Source organism: Delphinapterus leucas, chromosome 20, assembly GCF_059928025.1.
Source record: "Delphinapterus leucas isolate spDelLeu-1000000601 "Yukka" chromosome 20, BTC_Dleu_Yukka2, whole genome shotgun sequence".
NCBI classification, from domain to species: Eukaryota; Metazoa; Chordata; class Mammalia; order Artiodactyla; family Monodontidae; genus Delphinapterus; species Delphinapterus leucas.
This window is the reverse complement of record NC_143148.1, coordinates 17,084,251-17,102,239: the sequence shown is the minus strand read 5'-3', so window position 1 is coordinate 17,102,239 and position 17,989 is coordinate 17,084,251. Positions and strand designations below refer to the sequence as shown.

The window sequence follows — 17,989 nt, the reverse complement described above, 5'->3', positions numbered from 1 at the left end:
AGAGTCTTTATTGTAGGGATGGTCTATAAAACCACAGGACCACGTGCAGTCCTCTTAGAAGAAGGGACGAAGCCTGGAACGTGCCATGATGCAGAGGGAGGGGAAGGAGGAGGAGGACGAGACCAAGAAGGAGCTGCCAGCCAGGTAGGAGGAAAATGGAGCAAGGTTGGGGTCGCCAGGGCTGCAGGAGACAGTGATCCAGGAGGAAGGAGACGTGGCATGATGTTGCTGAGAGACTGAGTAAAGTGGAGACAGGTAACTGACCCTTGACTGTGGCAAGATCTGAGTTGTCTGATAAAAGCTATTTTAGTGGAGTTATAGGGATGAACACCTGGTCAGAGTGTGATGAAAGGAGAATAGGAGGTAAGGAAGAGGAGGAGACTGTGATTTTGTTAAAATGGGGAGCAGAGAAGTGGGGCAGTATCTGGAGTGGATGTGGGACTAAGAGCAGGTGGTTGGCAATGCTGGTTTGTTTGCCAAAGGGAATATCACAGGGGAGAAACGGGGTGATTACTCGAGTGAGGTCCTTGGGAAGAAAGCAAGGCTGTATGGCGCATGTGGTGCTCAGGTGGAGGGTCAGCCTGTGGCAAGAGCAGGTCTTGTGCTCTGACAGCAGGGCAGGCAGGGTGTGTGGGCACAGACACTGGTGAACTGGTGGGATTAGTGGTGAGGGTGGTTGAAATAGATCTCATCTGCTTATGTGTTTTCTCAATTAAGTGAGAGTTGAGATAGCAAAGAATGGGAGATGGTAGGGATAGCAGAGCTTTGAGGAGGGGGAAGGTAAAACAGTCATCTTGGAAAGGGAAAAAATTAATTTACGGGAAAACCATGTTTATTGTTTATCTGAAGTTTGCCAGGCTGGCAGAGATTTTTTCCCTCCACTGACCCTTCGTTTCTTAGGTACAGGTGTGAAGTGCTGTAGCAGGAGGGAGGGGTGGGACGTTATATAAAAAGTTTGTAAAGGAGTACATACTGTGCCAGAGCACAGAATCTCAGCAGGGCAGAGAGGAAAATAAGGGCCAAAGCCAACGTTGGACAGTGAGAGGGCATTAGGGCCCTTGGAAGGCAAACCCTCCACCGAACTCTTCTCTTCCTACTAAACAGACTCTAGACAGTTAGAAATCTATGGAGACCCCAAGCCCTATTGCTTCCTCCTCCTTTTGTGGAGCAACAAGTACAAGTGTTAGCCCTGTTGTCCTCTCAATGTTCTTGCAATTACCAAATTTTTATTTGGTACCAAAAGGTGTGGCCTTTTGTATAAGGCCTGCTTGAAACCCCTTTGCGGACAAGTGCATCCCACACTCACGCAGCCCGGTTCATGCCTAGGTGCCTGAAAGAAGACCCCGCTACCATGTCCCTGCTGCAGAGAAGCCTCGATCCCGAGAAGACCCTGGGTCTGGTGGATGTGCTCTACACGGCTGTGCTGGACCTCACCCGCTGGAGGGCAGGAAGGTTGGTGTCCCCACCCAGCACTTGAATTGGTTCACGTTCAGGTCCACACCTAGGGACAGTGTGACCACTTACAGGGTCATGTGAGAGTACGTCACTGATAGTATGTTAGTAAATAAGGCAAGAAAGGGAACTATTTGGCAACTTTTTTTTGGAATAATTTCAAACTTACAGAAAAGTTGCAAGAATAGTACAAAGAATTGCCCTTTACCCAGATTCCCCAGTGTTAACATTTTTGCCTTCATTTGTTTTATGATTTCAGAGTTAAGTACTTCAAGAGGATTTTAACCCAACTCACATTCTCCTTATGAACTAAGAGCAGAAAAATGTTTAGAAAATTTACTTATATCTTGCATGACATTTATTTATATCTGAAAGTAGCTGACAGTTGCAAGATTATCTCTTTGTGAATTAAATTTAGAACCAGTAGAGACCTTAAACATCTAGCCGTGGGCCCTCCCCATGTCTTCATTCATGAGCCCAGAACAGTGAGGTGACTAATGCAGGGTCACACCAGCCATGACCTGCCCAGCTCCTACCCATGCCCTTTCTACCTCTAGGGCTTTCTTTCAGTACTGGAAAAAAGTACTTGGAAGACTTCGGAAGTAACAACCATCTGTTCTTGGCACTGTCTGTGAATTACTTCCAAGGACAACAGTGCTGCATGGTGTCCCTGGGTCCCGCCCACTCACCCCTCTCTGCTGTGTGCATTTGTCCGTTGACCCTCTGCTGGATCTGCCGGGCTCCCAGTCCCCATCATCCAGGCACAGAGCTGGCCTCTGCCAGTTGCGTATCCCACTCTAGCCATGTTTTGCTCTCCTGTGTTGTGGTCAGAGAGTTTCACTCAAAATCCTCAGGCCAGAAATCTAACGTAGTTTTCACAGCCCTGCGTTAGACATGGTAGATTTTTTATAATAAATATAGATAGTAAGTGCTTAAATTATGTACTTTTAAAACTCTTGGGTGTTTTAAATAAATGAACCTGATAGCAAACAAAGAGGTCTTTTTATTCTTAAAGTCTTTCTTAAATACCAAAGAGATCCATTTCATTGTCCAATTTGTATATTTGTCCTTTTTTTAAATGCATTTCTCTTTAAATAGGGAACAAGCTTTACCCTGCATACAAATCCAGCTTCAAAGGGAGATCTGTGATTTTGGAAATCAGGCTGACTTGCCTTCTGGGAATGGAAACAAATCTTCAGGTGGCCTACAGAAGACCTTCTCCAAACTGACATCCCGGTTCACCAAGAAAGCTTCATGTACCAGCTCTAGCAGCAGCACAAATTATTCCATTCCAAATACCCCTTCCAAAAATATCTTCATAGCTGGGTGTTCAGAAGAGAAGGCCAAAATGCCCAGTAATACTGATTCAAGATTACAAAGCATTTTGAACATTGGTAATTTCCCTAGGACTGCAGACCCTTCACAGTCAGCTCAGAATTCCAGTAATCAGATGGCCAATGGTTTTCTCATGGAGAGGCCTGACAGCTTCGTGCAAGGGGATGATGGCAAGGACGAGAAGGGTATGAACTTACCAACCGATCAGGAAATGCAGGAGGTGATAGATTTTCTCTCGGGCTTTAACATGGGCCAGTCACATCAGGGCTCCCCACTGGTGACAAGGCGTAATTCTGCTGCCATAGCCATGGTGACTGAGCAGAAGGCAGGAGCTATGCAGCCACAGCAACCGTCACTGCCAGTGCCCCCTCCGCCGCGGCCTCCCCAGGCTAGGGCACACACACCTCTGACACCCCAGCCGGGCCTGGCACCTCAGCAGCAGTCCCCAAAGCAACAACAACCCCAGGTCCAGTACTACCAACACCTGCTCCAACCCGTTGGACCGCAGCAGCCCCTGCCCCAGCATCGGGCTCCTGGGAAATGGGTACACGGCTCATCCCAGCAGCCAACACAACCCATTGGAGCCGGTCTGTCTCCCCTTGGCCAGTGGCCTGGCATATCTGATCTCAGTTCTGACTTGTACAGCTTGGGTCTGGTGAGCAGTTATATGGATAATATGATGTCGGAGGTTTTGGGACAGAAGCCACAGGGACCTAGAAATAACACCTGGCCAAACCGTGACCAAAGCGATGGAGTCTTTGGGATGTTGGGAGAGATTCTGCCTTTTGATCCTGCAGGTATGTGAGCCCCCACCTCTCCACCTTGGGGTTTTAACTTAAATATTATCACCAAAGACTTCATAGGGCCCATCTACCACATCCTTACTTATATGAGGCAGTGACTTAATCCCCCTTTAAAGACCCTTTCTCACTGTCTGATGGCAAGTATTGGACAGTTCCAGCAAAGGTAGGAAGCAGTGGTTAGAATGAGTCTGATAAGGTAAGTGGAACTAATTTTCTCACTTTATAGAGGGCAGAATTGAGGCTAAGAGAAGTTGAATGGCTCAAAGTCCCATAGTTCAAGAGGAGCTAAAATGGCTGGCCCTTAGTGGGCTGCTTTTTTCCTGATTACATAACCTGTTCTGTGATTCGTTTTTGCCTAAACTCTAGAACCAGTGAAAGGTAGTAAGGCACCCTCCTCCCTTCATAGAATATAGCTTTTCCTGGCCTAGACAGTGTGAAGATTCACCAGAGTTATCTTTGTTTTGCCAGGCAGGGTGGCAATTGCTCCTACCAATAGCGTGTAACTTTGTCTTGAACTTTCTGGCAAATGTAGCAAGACAAAAACTAAGGAGATAAGTGGTATAAGCTTTAGAAAAGAGTAGATTAAAGAGCACGTCTCTTTGCTGGAAATAGAATTTAAAAAAACAAGACTCCTTAATAAAAAATTTCCAGAATTAGTAAGTGAATCTGGTAAGGTGAGTAGATGCAAGGTAAATATATAGAAATCGATTACTTTTTTTCTCTAATTTAGCAAATGGTACATGGAAGTGGAAAATATATTTCATTCACAAGGGCTGTGAAATAGTGTAAGTAAATATAGCACATATTTATATAAATAACCACCAGAAGAGGAGATTCCCTACTAAATGAACCCAGCATTAACTATTAAAGGAAAGAAAGGTTTTCGTGTGTCTTCTCAGAATTCCTCATACTGCTGCTCATGCTCTCCTTGGGTGAGTGGGTGTGGGGAACCCCTGGGGATGTGGGGAAGGGCAAACAGTTCCACCCTGCTATGGAAGAGCAAGCCCACCTGCCTGCCACCAGCTGGGTGGGTGTGGCACATTTTCTCAATTGCTGATAAACAGTGTGCACATTTTTTGACAGTCCTGTAATTAAATCCAGAGTATAAATGGTGTTTGGCAGAATTTTATCATCTTTGATCTCTATTGAGGCCTGAACAGCCTTTATGTCTTTAGCCTAGGAATCCTACTAGCTTTTCCTTCTGGATGTGCCTTTCTGATCTTCAAGTTCTTAATGTAGCTTCCACTCCAAGGGCATAAGGTCTACATAGCCCTTTTTTCAGATTAAGAAAGGGCATTCTGGATGGATGAATTACAGAAGGCACCCTCTCAGGCAGGGGCAGCTAGAACAGAGTGCCCCCTCTGGACAGGCACACACAGCCCCTGCTCTGCCCGGTGTGGGCATCTTTGTGCAGTGCACACATGGCAGCTCCCTGAGAGAAAAAGCTAAGAGTGGGATTGAGCCCTAGTGTCTTTCCCAACTTGAAGCTAAAAAGTATACACTGCTGAGTCCTATTCAGTTTGTGACCTATAGATGTTTTCCTACCATATCTTTTTGTTTGACTTTCTCTGAATTTCTCCTATGCTGTCTTTCCTCCTACTTGTACTGCCCTGCACTTCCTTACTCAGTTCTGTCCAGTACGTTTCCATCTACCTCTTAATGCATTTTTAAATTTTATCTTCTTCGTTACCACTCTTATTATCTTCAAACTGAATTAGCGGGTCTGCCTTCAATAGCCAGGAAAATACTGGATCAGAGTTGAGCCCAAGGGGGAAGGGCAAATATTCTCCATCTGACCCTGGTGCTTTTATAACCTTCAGCTTATTTCTTGGCTGAAGTCATCATGTGATTTTCTTAGTTTTTAAGTATGTAGCACCACACACTGGAAAGTGTTTTTGTTTTGTTTTGGGTTTTTTTTTGATGTGGACCATTTTTTTTTTTTTTTTTTTGATGTGGACCATTTTTAAAGTCTTTATTGAATTTGTTACAATATTGCTTCTGTTTTATGTTTTGGTTTTTTTGGCCCCAAGGCATGTGGGATTTTAACTCCCTGACCAGGGATTGAACCCGCACCCCCTGCATTGGAAGGCGAAGTCTTAACCACTGGACTGCCAGGGAAGTCCTTGGGAAGTTTTAAAGTAACTAACATTTGTCTTTAAAATTTAGTCATGGCTAAAGCAAACCTTTTTGTTCTCTCTTTGTTTTGTCTTTGTGCACATTCAGCCTGCCCCAGTCCTAGGCACACCCCTTCCTGACAGTCCCTATGCACACACCATACCCCATCTTCAGACCCATGTACTGAAATCCCCATCTCACCGCAGCAGACTGCAAGGCAAATCCTGCAGCCCTCTCTGGGCCACAAGCCTGGTAGCCCGTCACCACTTTTCACTGTGTGTGTCACCAAGACATCCTCAGAAGGTAGGGAAGAAAACAAGAGGCCAGTTTGGCCCCAAATCTTGTTTATCCCTTTGTCTTAACACAGTGGGTTCAGACCCCGAGTTTGCACGCTATGTGGCAGGAGTGAGCCAAGCAATGCAGCAGAAGCGGCAAGTCCAACACGGTCGCCGCCCCGGCAACCCCCGGGGCCATTGGCCACCCATGGATGATGCCCATCGGACCTGGCCTTTCCCAGAGTTCTTTGCAGAAGGGTGAGTGCTGGATGTGGGAGGGAAGCTGAGTTTGGGACCTGGGTGTTCCCCATGGGGCCTTTGTGCACCCTTATCAGGCAGTTCATTTCTAGGCCCCCACGTGAGAGAGTGGCACATGGTCAAATTCTCAGGAGGTCAGAGCTTTGTGACTGACTGTAGGATGCCAAGTGGCATGTTGTGTCCCTGTGAACACACCATTGGTATAAATTGGTGATTTTTGAGACAGGCTCTTCTGCTCTAGACAAGGATCTTATTTGGTGGTGTTTGTGAAGTAATTGCATGTTTAACACGGTCTTTAGCTGAAATGAGCATGGCTATGAAACCTGTATCATTTATGGAATGTGATCCTTGTAGCCTACAAAAACCAAAGGTTTTCAGTTCAGTGTATTGAGAGAACTGTGGATTTTCATCATAAAGACATCTGAGGACTGACTTTTTTTTACATCTCTTATTGCTACCTGGTTAATAACTGCACAACTAAAGACCATCTCAGCTTTTTGTTTGGTCTAAAATGAATTTCATCTATAAACCACAGGCTTCTGAGGAGTTTTTAGAAGAAGGAGAGAGACAAGAGACCACTCTTGGGTTGTGAGATGAGTACAGGGAAAAGACTGTTGTTTTAGGGCCGGGGCGGGGGTGAGGGCTGGCCTCGGGCTGTCCAGCCAGTGTCCAGGCTGGCTTCAGGAGGCCCAGAACCAGCTTCTCTCTTTGGCTTTCAGGGATGGCCTGCACAGCGGCTGGTCGGGTGCTCAGGGAGACTCGGCCAGCTCGAGTGACGAGACGTCCTCCGCCAATGGGGACAGCTTGTTCTCCATGTTTTCAGGGCCTGACCTCGTTGCTGCTGTCAAGCAGAGAAGGTATGAAGAAATTTTAAACCAAAGAACAGAGGGGTCTGTAAATGTGAACCACAGCTATTCCTCTTACAAAGTTCAGTAGCCCCATCACTCCCAGTCAGCCGTGCGTGAAAGAGGCAGAGGGCCTCTTCCAGTACTGTCTTGCCGAAGCTTGTGTGGTGACTTAAGTTGGGTTGAGTTTTTGCTGGTAGAACAGCCTCATGCAAGTGGTAGCCCACAACACCAGTATGACAGGCAGGGAGTATTGTGGAGAACCAGGTCTGCTGATGCTGGTCTGTGCCTTACCGGAGGCAGCCCTTTCCGTGGGAGGAGCAGGACCAGGACAACCAAGTTCTAACTGGGCTCTCCAACAGGCTTTGCACCTCCGAACATGGGCCTGGCCCTCTCTGACCCTCTATTTCTTTGTCAAAGGTGGAACTGGATAAAATGACCCCCGAATGGTATTTCAAAGTTGAAAAAAATAGTTACATAGTATATTCAGATCTGAAGTTTTCACAAGTAGTCACAAAAATTAAAATGGGCCCTGAAATAAGAGAAGAATTTGTTTAGAAAGAAATGCAGAGACTGTTGTGGGTGTGATGAAGCAGAGGCCCAGAGGTGGCGTTCTAAAGGACATGGGCAGGAATAGAGAGCATGCACGGTCGCCAGGGCATCGGAAGTCATGCTGTGGAGGGGACAGGGAGGCCACGTAGCATGGCCCTCGTGTCACAGGGTCAGGCTTCATTGGATAAGCAATGGGGAGCAGGTAGATAAAGATGGAAGGGTACCTGAGTCACACAGAGTAGGATGCACAGAGCAGTTACGGTGGTGATGACAGTGATTGCTGATACAAGCTAGGGTGCATTCTTTGTGCCAGGCCCTGAGTTAAGCATTCATGTACATTTTCTCACTTAATTCTCACAAACACTGTATTTGTTTGCTAGGGCAACCATATCAAAGAAACACAGACTGGGGACTTAACGACAAGAATTTATTTTCTCGTAGTTCTGGAGGCTAGAAGTCTTGAGATCAAGGTGTCAGCAGGGTTGATTTCTTCTGAGGCCTCTCTCCTTTGCTTGCAGGTGGCCGTCTTTTCCCTGTATCCTCACATGGTCTTCTCTCTGTGTGTCTGTGTCCTAATCTTCTCTTATTATAAGGACACTAGTCATATTGGGTTGGAGCTCACCCTAATGACTTCATTTTAACTTAATTAGTTGTTTAAACAGCTTATCTCTAAATACAGTCACATTCTGAGGTACTGGAAGTTAGGGCTTTAGCATTTGAATTTGGGTGGGGGAGGGACACCTTCATTTATTCAGTAGCACCCATCATGTACCAGGCACTGGTGATACAGCAGCAAACAAATCAAAGTCCCCTTCCTGATGAAACTGATATTCTATTGAAGAAGGCCGATAAAAAAATCCCAAATATGTCAGTTTGGATTAGGTGCTATGAAGAAAAATAAAGTAGGGTATGAGGGCAGAGAATGAGGGGAAAGGTGGATTTTCTGTGTTCTGAATGGCAGTCAGGGAGGCCTCTGATGAGCAGAAAGCTGAACAAAATGATAGAGCAACTGGTGAGAAATTGTCAGTGGGGTATGTGAGAGAGAGAAGAATCAAGGGTGAGATGCAAGTTTTTGGCCTGAGCATCTGTGTGAAAGAGGGCGCCGTGGACTGAGACACGGAGGACTGTAGGAAGAGCAGGACTGAGCCTTGGAAAGATCTGAAGACTTCTGTTTTAGGCACAGGAAATTAGAGAGGCTGACTAGACGTCTAGAAAGGCACTTGTAGCACCACCTCTGCAGAGGCTGCTGTCTGCACGTAGCAGCGCTGATAGACTGGTTTACTTGGCGCTCTGCCTGCTATGCCTGCCCTTTTCATTCAACATAATAACAGACATTTTTTCATGTTAGTAGTAAAATTAACAGCCTTTTGTTTTGTTTTTGTCACCTGTCCCCAGTGCATGGTAAACAGTCAGTCTGTATGTGTTGAATAAATTAACAAAAGGCTGGGGCTGGTGGACTCGGCAGCTGAAACAGCCAGTGCGTCTTCACGCCGCCACCTCTGCCCCAGCCCAGCCCTGTGACGGCCTGAAACAGCCAGTGCGTCTTCACGCCGCCACCTCTGCCCCAGCCCAGCCCTGTGACGGCCTGAAACAGCCAGTGCGTCTTCACGCCGCCACCTCTGCCCCAGCCCAGCCCTGTGACGGCCTGCTGAGTGCACCGCTCCACGGCGACCCCCCTTAGTGCCCTGCATGCGGTGGACCCAAGGCCTCCCCACCTAGAACCAGTGCCTGAAGACACCTGAGCCAAGTGGCTAGGGTGTCCTCTAGAGAGAAGCTGGACGGGAAGCCAGGCGACGACTGCACTGAGCTCTTGGTTCTTGCAGGAAGCACAGCAGTGGAGAGCAGGAGACCAGCACGCTGCCCTCACCGCCTCTTCTTACCACAGTGGAGGACGTGAACCAGGTATTGTGGGCCCTGCTCTCTCCACAGAGGGCTGGCTTTATGGGTACAGACCATGAGTAAGGTTCCAAAGCTTAACTTTTAAGAGGGCCTCAAAGAAATGAGGGGTTCTTTGTGGTGAACAACTTTCTTCCTGTGATTTTTGTCTAAATGATGAGCCATCTCAGCTGACTCAGAGCCACACGTAGAGGAAGTTCTGGGGCTGTGCTGTCTAATATGACAGCCATTAGCCACATGTAGCTACTTAAATGGAAATTACTTAAACATAAAGGAAGATCGAGTTCTTCAGCTGCACTGGCCATGTGCGGTGAGCAGCTACTGTACTAGATGGCGCAGACATAGAACATTTCTGTCTGAAATGTTGCGAGTTCTGTTAGACGTGCTGCTCCAGAACTGTGGGGAGGGCTGGGGCTCTCGCCCTGTTTTCTCAGTGGGTATAAGGACCAGAGATCTGGGGAGGTGGGAAAAGATGATCAGTTGCCAGAAATGCCACTAAGAACCCTCTTCTGTCTCTCAGGATAACAAAACCAAAACGTGGCCACCCAAAGCCCCCTGGCAACACCCTTCCCCGCTGCCCAGCACCCTGCCTGGCCCGAGTGCACCAGTCTATGCAGTTGCCAGCCCTGGCAGCCAGTGGAGTGACACCATGCAGATGCTGCAGTCCCCAGTGTGGGCCGCCACCAGCGACTGCAGCGCCACCGCCTTCACCTACGTGCAGACCCCGCCGCAGCCCGCACCCCCACCAGCACACAAGGCAGCGCCCAAGGGCTTCAAGGCCTTCCCCGGGAAGGCTGAGCGCAGGCCAGCCTACTTGCCCCAGTACTGAGCCAGGACCAGCCTGCCTGCCTGCTCAGAGCTGTTGGGGCCAGTGTCCCCACCCCAGGGCTAACTAGCTGGCACCAGCCCCCCAGAGGACCAGTGCACCCCTGTCCCAGGCAGGGATCCTTGGGGATGGGGGTGGTTGGCAACTCCAAGCCTTTAAGGCCTGGCTTCTCAAAACTTCGGAGGCATCAGACGCCTGGAGGGCCAGCTGAAGATGGAGTTTTCTGACCCTCCTCAGGGAGATGCTGGGGGATCTTCGAGTTTAATAAGCACCTCTGGTGATTCTGATGCAGGTGGGCCACAGGCCACACTTTGAGAAACACAGCTCTCTTAAGTTTGTAGTCCCACTGTGTGTGTTGGGAAGGCCTCAGGCCTGAAGGCTGAGAGCAAAACTGACCATTCTTCTGAAACCCTCCCCTTCCTCCTCCTTAACACACTGAGTGATGACTGACCACACACCAATCACTGTATTTTATAGCTATTTTTCATATAGGTTTTTAGTTAAAACATCTCCTGCCTAAAATGCATTGAATACTTTAAGATAACAAATAGAGTGGCTGGAGGTTTGTTCAACACTATCTTTATTTAAGCTTATACGAACTGGGCAAAGTATAGAATATTTGTGATCAGAAGCAATCACCTGGGTTTTCTGTAGGTGGACAGCCCCTTGCCACCCCACAGCAGCACCCCGGGGGTGCAGCCTCTACCGGATTTACAAAAGCAGGATCATAAAACATGTCAGAGACATAGCCCTTATGGTGCGTGGAGATGAGCCAGCTGGTTGCTGTCCGCGTGCAGGATGAAGCTACACCTTCGGCCCTCAGGTCCTTCCACCCGTGGCCAGAGGCTTCGACACAGTCTCAAACGTGGAGGTGTGGTCAGGGGCTGCAGAGAGACACTTGAAATTGCAGTAACATTGTGAGCTGGCTCAAGACAAACCAATTAGGATGTTGATAGGAATTAATTTAAAAGTTTTTTCTTTAAAAAAAAAAACAAACCTCATTTTCAGTTAACGTGCTATTAAATAGATACCATCCTGTGGATTTAGGGATATTTTTCCAGCCAGAATGGATCCAGAAGAATTGAATGGTGCTTAAATTGAGAAATAATAAATATATCTATATAGACTAGGCATACCCCACTGTATATTAATTGAGGTTACAGAAGTTCTTTATATAAAACTTATTTAAAATTTTCATATTTCATCTTTGAAAAAGTCTAATTGAGAAAAATCCATAATATTTTCTGGTATGAAAGTTTGACAGTATTAATATTTTTTTTATATTTTCTTAAATCATTAAACCATTTTAATATATGTTAACTACTAATAAATGGTTTATTCTTTCTAACTCCATATAAGCTTTTCCAGCAAAGATTGTAATAACACAGTTATGTTCTCATTTTTCTATGGATATAAGTAAATTTATATTTAAAAATACCAAAAAGAATATATATATATATGTCGTATACACACTAATTATAGAGGACCCTTAGGGTGTCTGAGCCCAGCCATCTGAATTTTTAGTACTGTGTTGCCAGGCTGTTTCCAGGCCTCGGGTGTTGTCTTTTGTGCTGTGTGCGGATGCCATTGCTGCCTGTACTCATGATCCTTTCACCGTGGGTTCTGAACAGTCACCTCACCATGTTTACAGAGAACTATTTTGTACATAGACTTTTCAGGCACGTGCTTTGCGCCAACCCTGCGTGGCTCTTGTCTGTGTTAGCTGTCACAGTGTGTGCACTAATCTCTGTTGAAGTTGTCCGTGACTGTTTTACTTGTTAGACAGTTTTCTATTTCCTTCAGTAATGTGTCTACAGTACCCTGTGTTTCAAGTTCTGTTATACTGAAGTACTCTTGTTTTAATAGTGCCTCCCCAAAGACCTCATCCTGGACAGAGGTCAGTCCTTGATGCTCCAGCGCAGGTGACATCAACATTGCTAATTGTCACTTTCCAGTCTGTTTTTCTCAAGTAAGGAAGACATTTTGTGATTGCATCTCCATGGGCTATGAGACTGTGTGAAGCTGTTTGTGTGGTCTCCTTGTAGGTGCTGTGTTCTCAGCGCCGCCTTGCTCTGAATACTGGTAATTCCAGGTGCTGCGCTCGGCAGAGGGGTCTCGCCAAAGCGCATGTGTGTGCGTGTGTGTGTATGTGTGTGTGTCCTTTGTGTGGCCGGGCGTGGCTGCGTTGCTCGTGTGACTAGTTACAGTGCTTCCAAACTGGAACTCTACATTTTGTATCTTACTTTTAAAGCTCCTATAAGTAAAATAACTATTGGCTTTATTAAAATATACATTTAATAATTTTTGTATCTCTGTTGAAAATGAACTGCAGCAGATACCATGTCAGCAGCCCTGTCTGGTTCATTACTTTGAAAAGCTGCACCCGAGTAGGTTTAGGTCGGCCTGTCCTCTGATTCTGAGCCCTTGCAAGGGTAATACCACTGGGGGTATTAGGATGAGCTGGGGTGGGTGGGCAGAAAGCAGGACAACCTACCACACCTCTCCTGTTAGCTTCCTGAAGGCCAAAGCTGGAAGAGGCCTCTGTGTGGGCAGAGCCAATGTCGTGGTGAAGGAGGTCACCTGGAAGGATGCAGACTCTCTCCTTGGGTTGTGATCTGCCAACACACACATTCCACCAAACATGGGCGCTTGTGAGCTGCCCAGCCAGCCTTTCCAAGGAGCAGATGCAGGGATGATCTCCTCCAGTTCTGCCAGGGACCCACTGTGTGGCAGACAGACCCTACCTCACAGGGGCAAGAAGGACTAGTCTCACTGGATGATGCCATCCTGCTAATGGAGAAGGAAAGATTGCAAAATGGGAACCCCAAAAGGTGGGTGGGTTACAGGGGCATTTCAGCTCATTTTCATTTACAGCAAGACAGCATTTGATTGAAACTTTTTCCATGAACTTAGGATAATGGAGTAAGTGAGCATTAATATATAACCTACCCGTACAAGTACCACTCAGGCTTCTTTCTGCTGAGATGCCTAAAAGCTGAGCATGAGGACTTAGTCTAGAGCCTTCTAAGTGCACCTCAGGACAAGGCTGCTTAGGAACAGCCATGTTGCATGGGTATGCTAAGGAAGACACTGGAAGTTCACATTAAAATGCTAGACAGAAAAACACATTTTATTCAGACGTGTTCCTATTTAACACTAGTACCTGGTGCCGTTCCCTGACTTCTGATTCACAACAGTGGTGGAGACAGGAGTCCCGTAGCCCCAGCTCCATGCCAGGTGGGTGGGGATGGAAGCAGGACAGATGTTCACCGGAGCCCCAAGAAGGTCCTTGGAGGCTTTGGCTCAGCCGAGAAATGGAGGACGACACAGGTAGGTGAGGTCCTTATGAGGACGGTGCCCCTCTTTTTCCACCAGGGGATGCTGGGAGACTGGGGCATCCAGCTCTAGGAGCGTAGCTGAAACACTGCATTCCAGCCATGGTGCTGTGAAAGGACGTTCCTCTGTGCTCTGTGTGACCCCTCTTGTGATCTGCTTCCTGATCTGGAGACAGCTCTTCAATTACCAAAAAGCCATGTATGTGGACAACATGACTGTCAGGCTGCCAACCATATGTGCATGGGAGTCTGAGGAACCTCCAGGGACAGGCTCCTGGAAGTAACACAAACAGCTGGCCTTTTGATTCCACAGGGGTCTGCTGGTTGGGCACAGCCTCTCCTTGTCTGTGAGGCGGACTGGATGTGGCTTATATTGGGACTGAGTTGGGGATGTGGACCTAGGTGAGGAGGAAGGATTGCTTCAGGAGTGTCATTCATTTCAACATTTACTATTGTCACCTAGGGGCGAGGCCCTTGCTAGGATGGGAGCCAGGGCTGCACAGAAGATGCAGTCTGTGACCGTAAAACTCAGTCTTTGAGGGAAGACAACCCCTTCTTTCCCAATCTTGGTAAGAGGTGCCACTATTCATCCACCCAGCGCACAGGCAGAAATCCTAGAAGACATTCTTGATCGTCTTTACTCTCCTCATTCACTTAAGCAGCAAGTCCTACAAGTGCATCTGCAAGCACATTTAAATTCCACCATGTTCTTACATCTCCACTGCCATCAACCTGGTCCTCCCCTAGCTGCTGCCTTTCCTTCTCAGGGCCCAGGGTGTCCCATACACCCCTGCTACCTCAAAGAGGCCTCCCACCCCCACCCCCCACCCAGTGCCCACCTGCCTGGGCCTCTCCAGTTCTGTTGGGCCAGAGCCCAGCCTCCCCCCAGCTTTGCTTTTCACTACAGCACTTAGCACTCCGCTGGAATGTGTGTTTGTATGTTTCTCTCTCACCTGAACCAAGGCCTCAGTAGAGCAAGGAGCGAGTCTCCTTCATGGCCACATGTGCAGGGTGCAGAACAGCTCGAAGCAACTCAAGACAAGCCAGACGAAACGAGGTGTTGCTAAGGCCAGAGGCAAATTCTAATACAGGGCAAAAAATAGAACTAGCCTTAAAATAAACCGGTTCTCACGTCGGGCTGAAAGAATACACCATGATCAGTGTTTGTACTAGAGCTGCAAGGAGGGACCGACGCTAGGAGCTGCGGGTAGGGCTCTGTAGCTCAACTAGGTACAGAGTTTTCTCTTCTGCTGGAAACTCATGCACATGTGCGGTGGGGAAATTCTTTTTAAAAACCTAACAGTGGATTCAAAGGGAAAAGTCTGTGGCGACATCCCGAAGCGATAATACTCGGCCGAATAGGCGAACAGCACGAAGTACGCAGGACGAGCTCCGAGCCTCCTGGGGGCGCTGGCTCCCCTGTCCTCGGGTCTCCTAGTCTGCGCACGCGCAGTCCGCCCCAACCCGGAGTATGCGCACTTGTGCGCACACGTCCATCTCAGACGTGCGGGCAGAGGCGTCTGCGACTTCCGCGGTCTGCCCCCCTCTCCCGTCCCGGCGCGGGGACATGCGCACACTTGCACCCCCCGGACGTGCGAGCCCACACGCAGACGTGTGCGTACCCCCTCACTACCTGAGCTGATCCCTCTTTCCCTGCGCGTAGACGCATGCGCGCCGCACCTCCGGAGAGTGGGCCCAGTGCCAGGAGATCCCCGTATCTCCGGCGAACCGCGATTTCTTGCCCTTTCCTGGTCAGCGTGACTCAGCACCCTCGGTGGGTGCGCCTCCCCGGAGCAGCTCGCGAAAATCCATCGGCGTGTATCGCCCCACACCCAGCCTCCTTCAGACTCCGGCCGTCGCCCTGTCCCCGAACCTCCCTTTGCCCTTGTCCTGGTGATCCCCTGGTCTCCAGGTCCTGCCTGACCCCTGTCCAGCGGCCCTGAATTGAGGCCTGACTTAAGTCTACCCTTCAACCCACTCCTCTGCCGGCTCATACTATTTTGCTGAGGGCACTTGAAGGTGCCTGACTGACTGGAGCAGTCTGTTGAACTTTCTGAGCCAGGTTTTCTTTCGGTTGTGATTGTCAGCCCTTGGCCTGGGTGCACATAACCCTCCGAGAGCTTCACTTCCCCTGGATTCTGAACCCTATACCGTGCGGTTTGCAGACGGGGCTTAGCACAGCATGTGGTGCCGATTGTGGTGACGGTGGTAGAAAACACGTTTAACGTTTGTCAACATAAAATTACCTTAAGTTACTATTTTTCCAAATTACAGGCCCCACTCCACTCCCCCAAGATTTGGTTAGAGAGGCCACCGCACACTCCAATGTCTGATCCCTTCCACACACTGCACCTTTCCTGGTGAGTTTCTCTCTACTGCCCTACACAGATCCTTAGATCCACTCCAAGGGGACCAGTGTTAATCCAGTGGTTGTATTCTCCTACCTCTGTCTTTGCCCATGCTGCTGTCCTTTCCGTTGGAGATGTCATTCTTGGCCATTTCCACTTGTAAAATTCTACCCTGTCAATCAGATTTAATACCACAAAGGCCTACTTGATGTTAGAACTGGGATAATGGGGAGGGCAGGAGGGGATTGCCTGCTCCTCCACTTTCCCTGTACCTTCTTCCCAAGGCTGAAGAGTCAGGAAGTGGCAGGCAGGACAGGGTTGTGATTAAGAACTGGGCTCAGGAATTGGGGCAACCTTGAGTTAATTCTCTACTTAGTAGCAGAACGGCTATTTTCAGATTTCTTAACCTGTCTTCAGTGGGGAGGACAACGGGATATCCCTCATGGGGCTGCTATGAAGGTTATGTGGGAGAGAATTTAGCACAGAGCTCTGCACATAGTAAACTGGTGGGAGCAGTAAAGTATCCATGTTAGTAGTTAGATGATGAATGGCTTTCAATTAGTAACGGCTTGCCTTTGAGCTACTCCTTTTTTGCATTTTCTCTCCTTAGCTACTGTGAGTTATGGTCCTCCAGATAGGAACCTAGTTTTCTGCTAACAGAAAATCCACATAACTGGAATTTCTCTTTTTTTGAATTGGAAAACTCTATAGATTTTTTAAAATTAATTTATCTACTTATTTATTTTGGGCTGCATTGGATCTTCGTTGCTGCAGGCAGGCCTTCTCTAGTTGTGGTGAGTGGGGGCTACTCTTTGTTGCGGTGCACGGGCTTCTCATTGCAGTGGCTTCTCTTGTTGCGGAGCACAGTCTCTAGGCGCGTGAGCTTCAGTAGTTGTGGCACGTGGGCTCAGTAGTTGTGGCTTGCGGGCTCTAGAGTGCAGGCTCAGTAGTTGTGGTGTACGGGTTTAGTTGCTCTGTGGCATGTGGTATCTTCCCGGACCAGGGATCGAACCCGTGTCCCTTGCATTGGCAGGCGGATTCTTAACCACTGCACCACCAGGGAAGCCCAAGTCCCTGAAATTTCAAAGTACAACGTTAAACTTAAAATATTATGGAGAGGGCTTCCCTGGTGGCGCAGTGGTTGAGAGTCCGCCTGCCGATGCAGGGGACGTGGGTTCGTGCCCCGGTCTGGGAAGATCCCACATGGCGCGGAGCGGCTGGGACTGTGAGCCATGGCCGCTGAGCCTGCGCGTCCGCAAAAAAAAAAAATATATATATATATATATATTATGGGGAAATCTGAGAATATCTGGGAAATCTGGAATAGTTGAAGCTACTGGGAATAAGAGAGGCCAAACTGCTGGAGGTGTACATTATAGAATGTTAAAAAGAAGATGAAACCTTCAAAATGGTAATCATCGGAGGACTCGCCTCCTGCCTCTTCAGTACCCCAGCTGCTCCTATGGGTTTTGAGTGGATGAGAGAGGACATTGGGGAGGACAGTGTGGCAGTGGGCAGGTGAACACCCATAACATTTTTGGAAACACTTGGAGTTGTAAATGACAGCTCAGCTCAGAACAACACTAAGGGAAATAACTGATTCGATTTGTGTTCCAGCTGCAGACAGAGGTGACCTGGCCCCAGGAACTTGGGCCCTATGAGGTTCACCCTGACATCTCTCTGGAGGTCACACTCTCCATTGTTTTCCATGAGACCAGGGACTGAACCTCGGGTCTGTCCTTTCTGAAAGGCAGCTTAACACTACAGAAAACTGAGTTTCTCCTGCTGGCTTTGGGTCCCAGGAAAGAACCCCGTTTGGCGGGCTTAGGTCATGTGTTCATCTCTGATGCAATCGGAGACAGAGGAAGAAACCTAAGGGTGAGAGGTAGTGGTTTCAGACAAAGACAACAGATGAACTGATGTCCACTGTGATCGCCAAAAAGAGCCTA

General features: G+C 48.2%; 1 protein-coding gene and 1 long non-coding RNA gene across 6 annotated transcripts in view; one reads left to right on the top strand and one right to left on the bottom strand.

Annotated features, from left to right (window-relative positions):
* The window catches only part of GARRE1 (granule associated Rac and RHOG effector 1), a 78,425-nt gene extending 66,737 nt beyond the window's left edge, over nucleotides 1-11,688 (top strand). For 3 of the 5 annotated variants that reach the window (XM_022585797.2, XM_089902934.1, XM_089902936.1), the window contains 6 exons: nucleotides 1,327-1,452; nucleotides 2,551-3,584; nucleotides 6,073-6,238; nucleotides 6,958-7,095; nucleotides 9,459-9,537; nucleotides 10,052-11,688. In XM_022585797.2, the coding sequence (XP_022441505.1) occupies nucleotides 1,327-1,452; nucleotides 2,551-3,584; nucleotides 6,073-6,238; nucleotides 6,958-7,095; nucleotides 9,459-9,537; nucleotides 10,052-10,360 (1,852 nt within the window). In that variant the 3' untranslated portion in view covers nucleotides 10,361-11,688. Of the gene's footprint in view, nucleotides 1-1,326; nucleotides 1,453-2,550; nucleotides 3,585-6,072; nucleotides 6,239-6,773; nucleotides 7,096-9,458; nucleotides 9,538-10,051 lie in introns of those variants that run through there. The other 2 variants (XM_089902935.1, XM_022585799.2) reach the window with 2 other exon arrangements.
* On the bottom strand, nucleotides 11,499-16,913 carry LOC149744618 (uncharacterized). The gene is made up of 3 exons (XR_016390947.1): nucleotides 16,137-16,913; nucleotides 14,646-14,774; nucleotides 11,499-14,090 (listed from the first exon to the last, which is right to left on the bottom strand). It is a non-coding gene; the product is annotated as an uncharacterized LOC149744618 (long non-coding RNA).
* Between the last annotated feature and the right edge of the window lie 1,076 nt (nucleotides 16,914-17,989).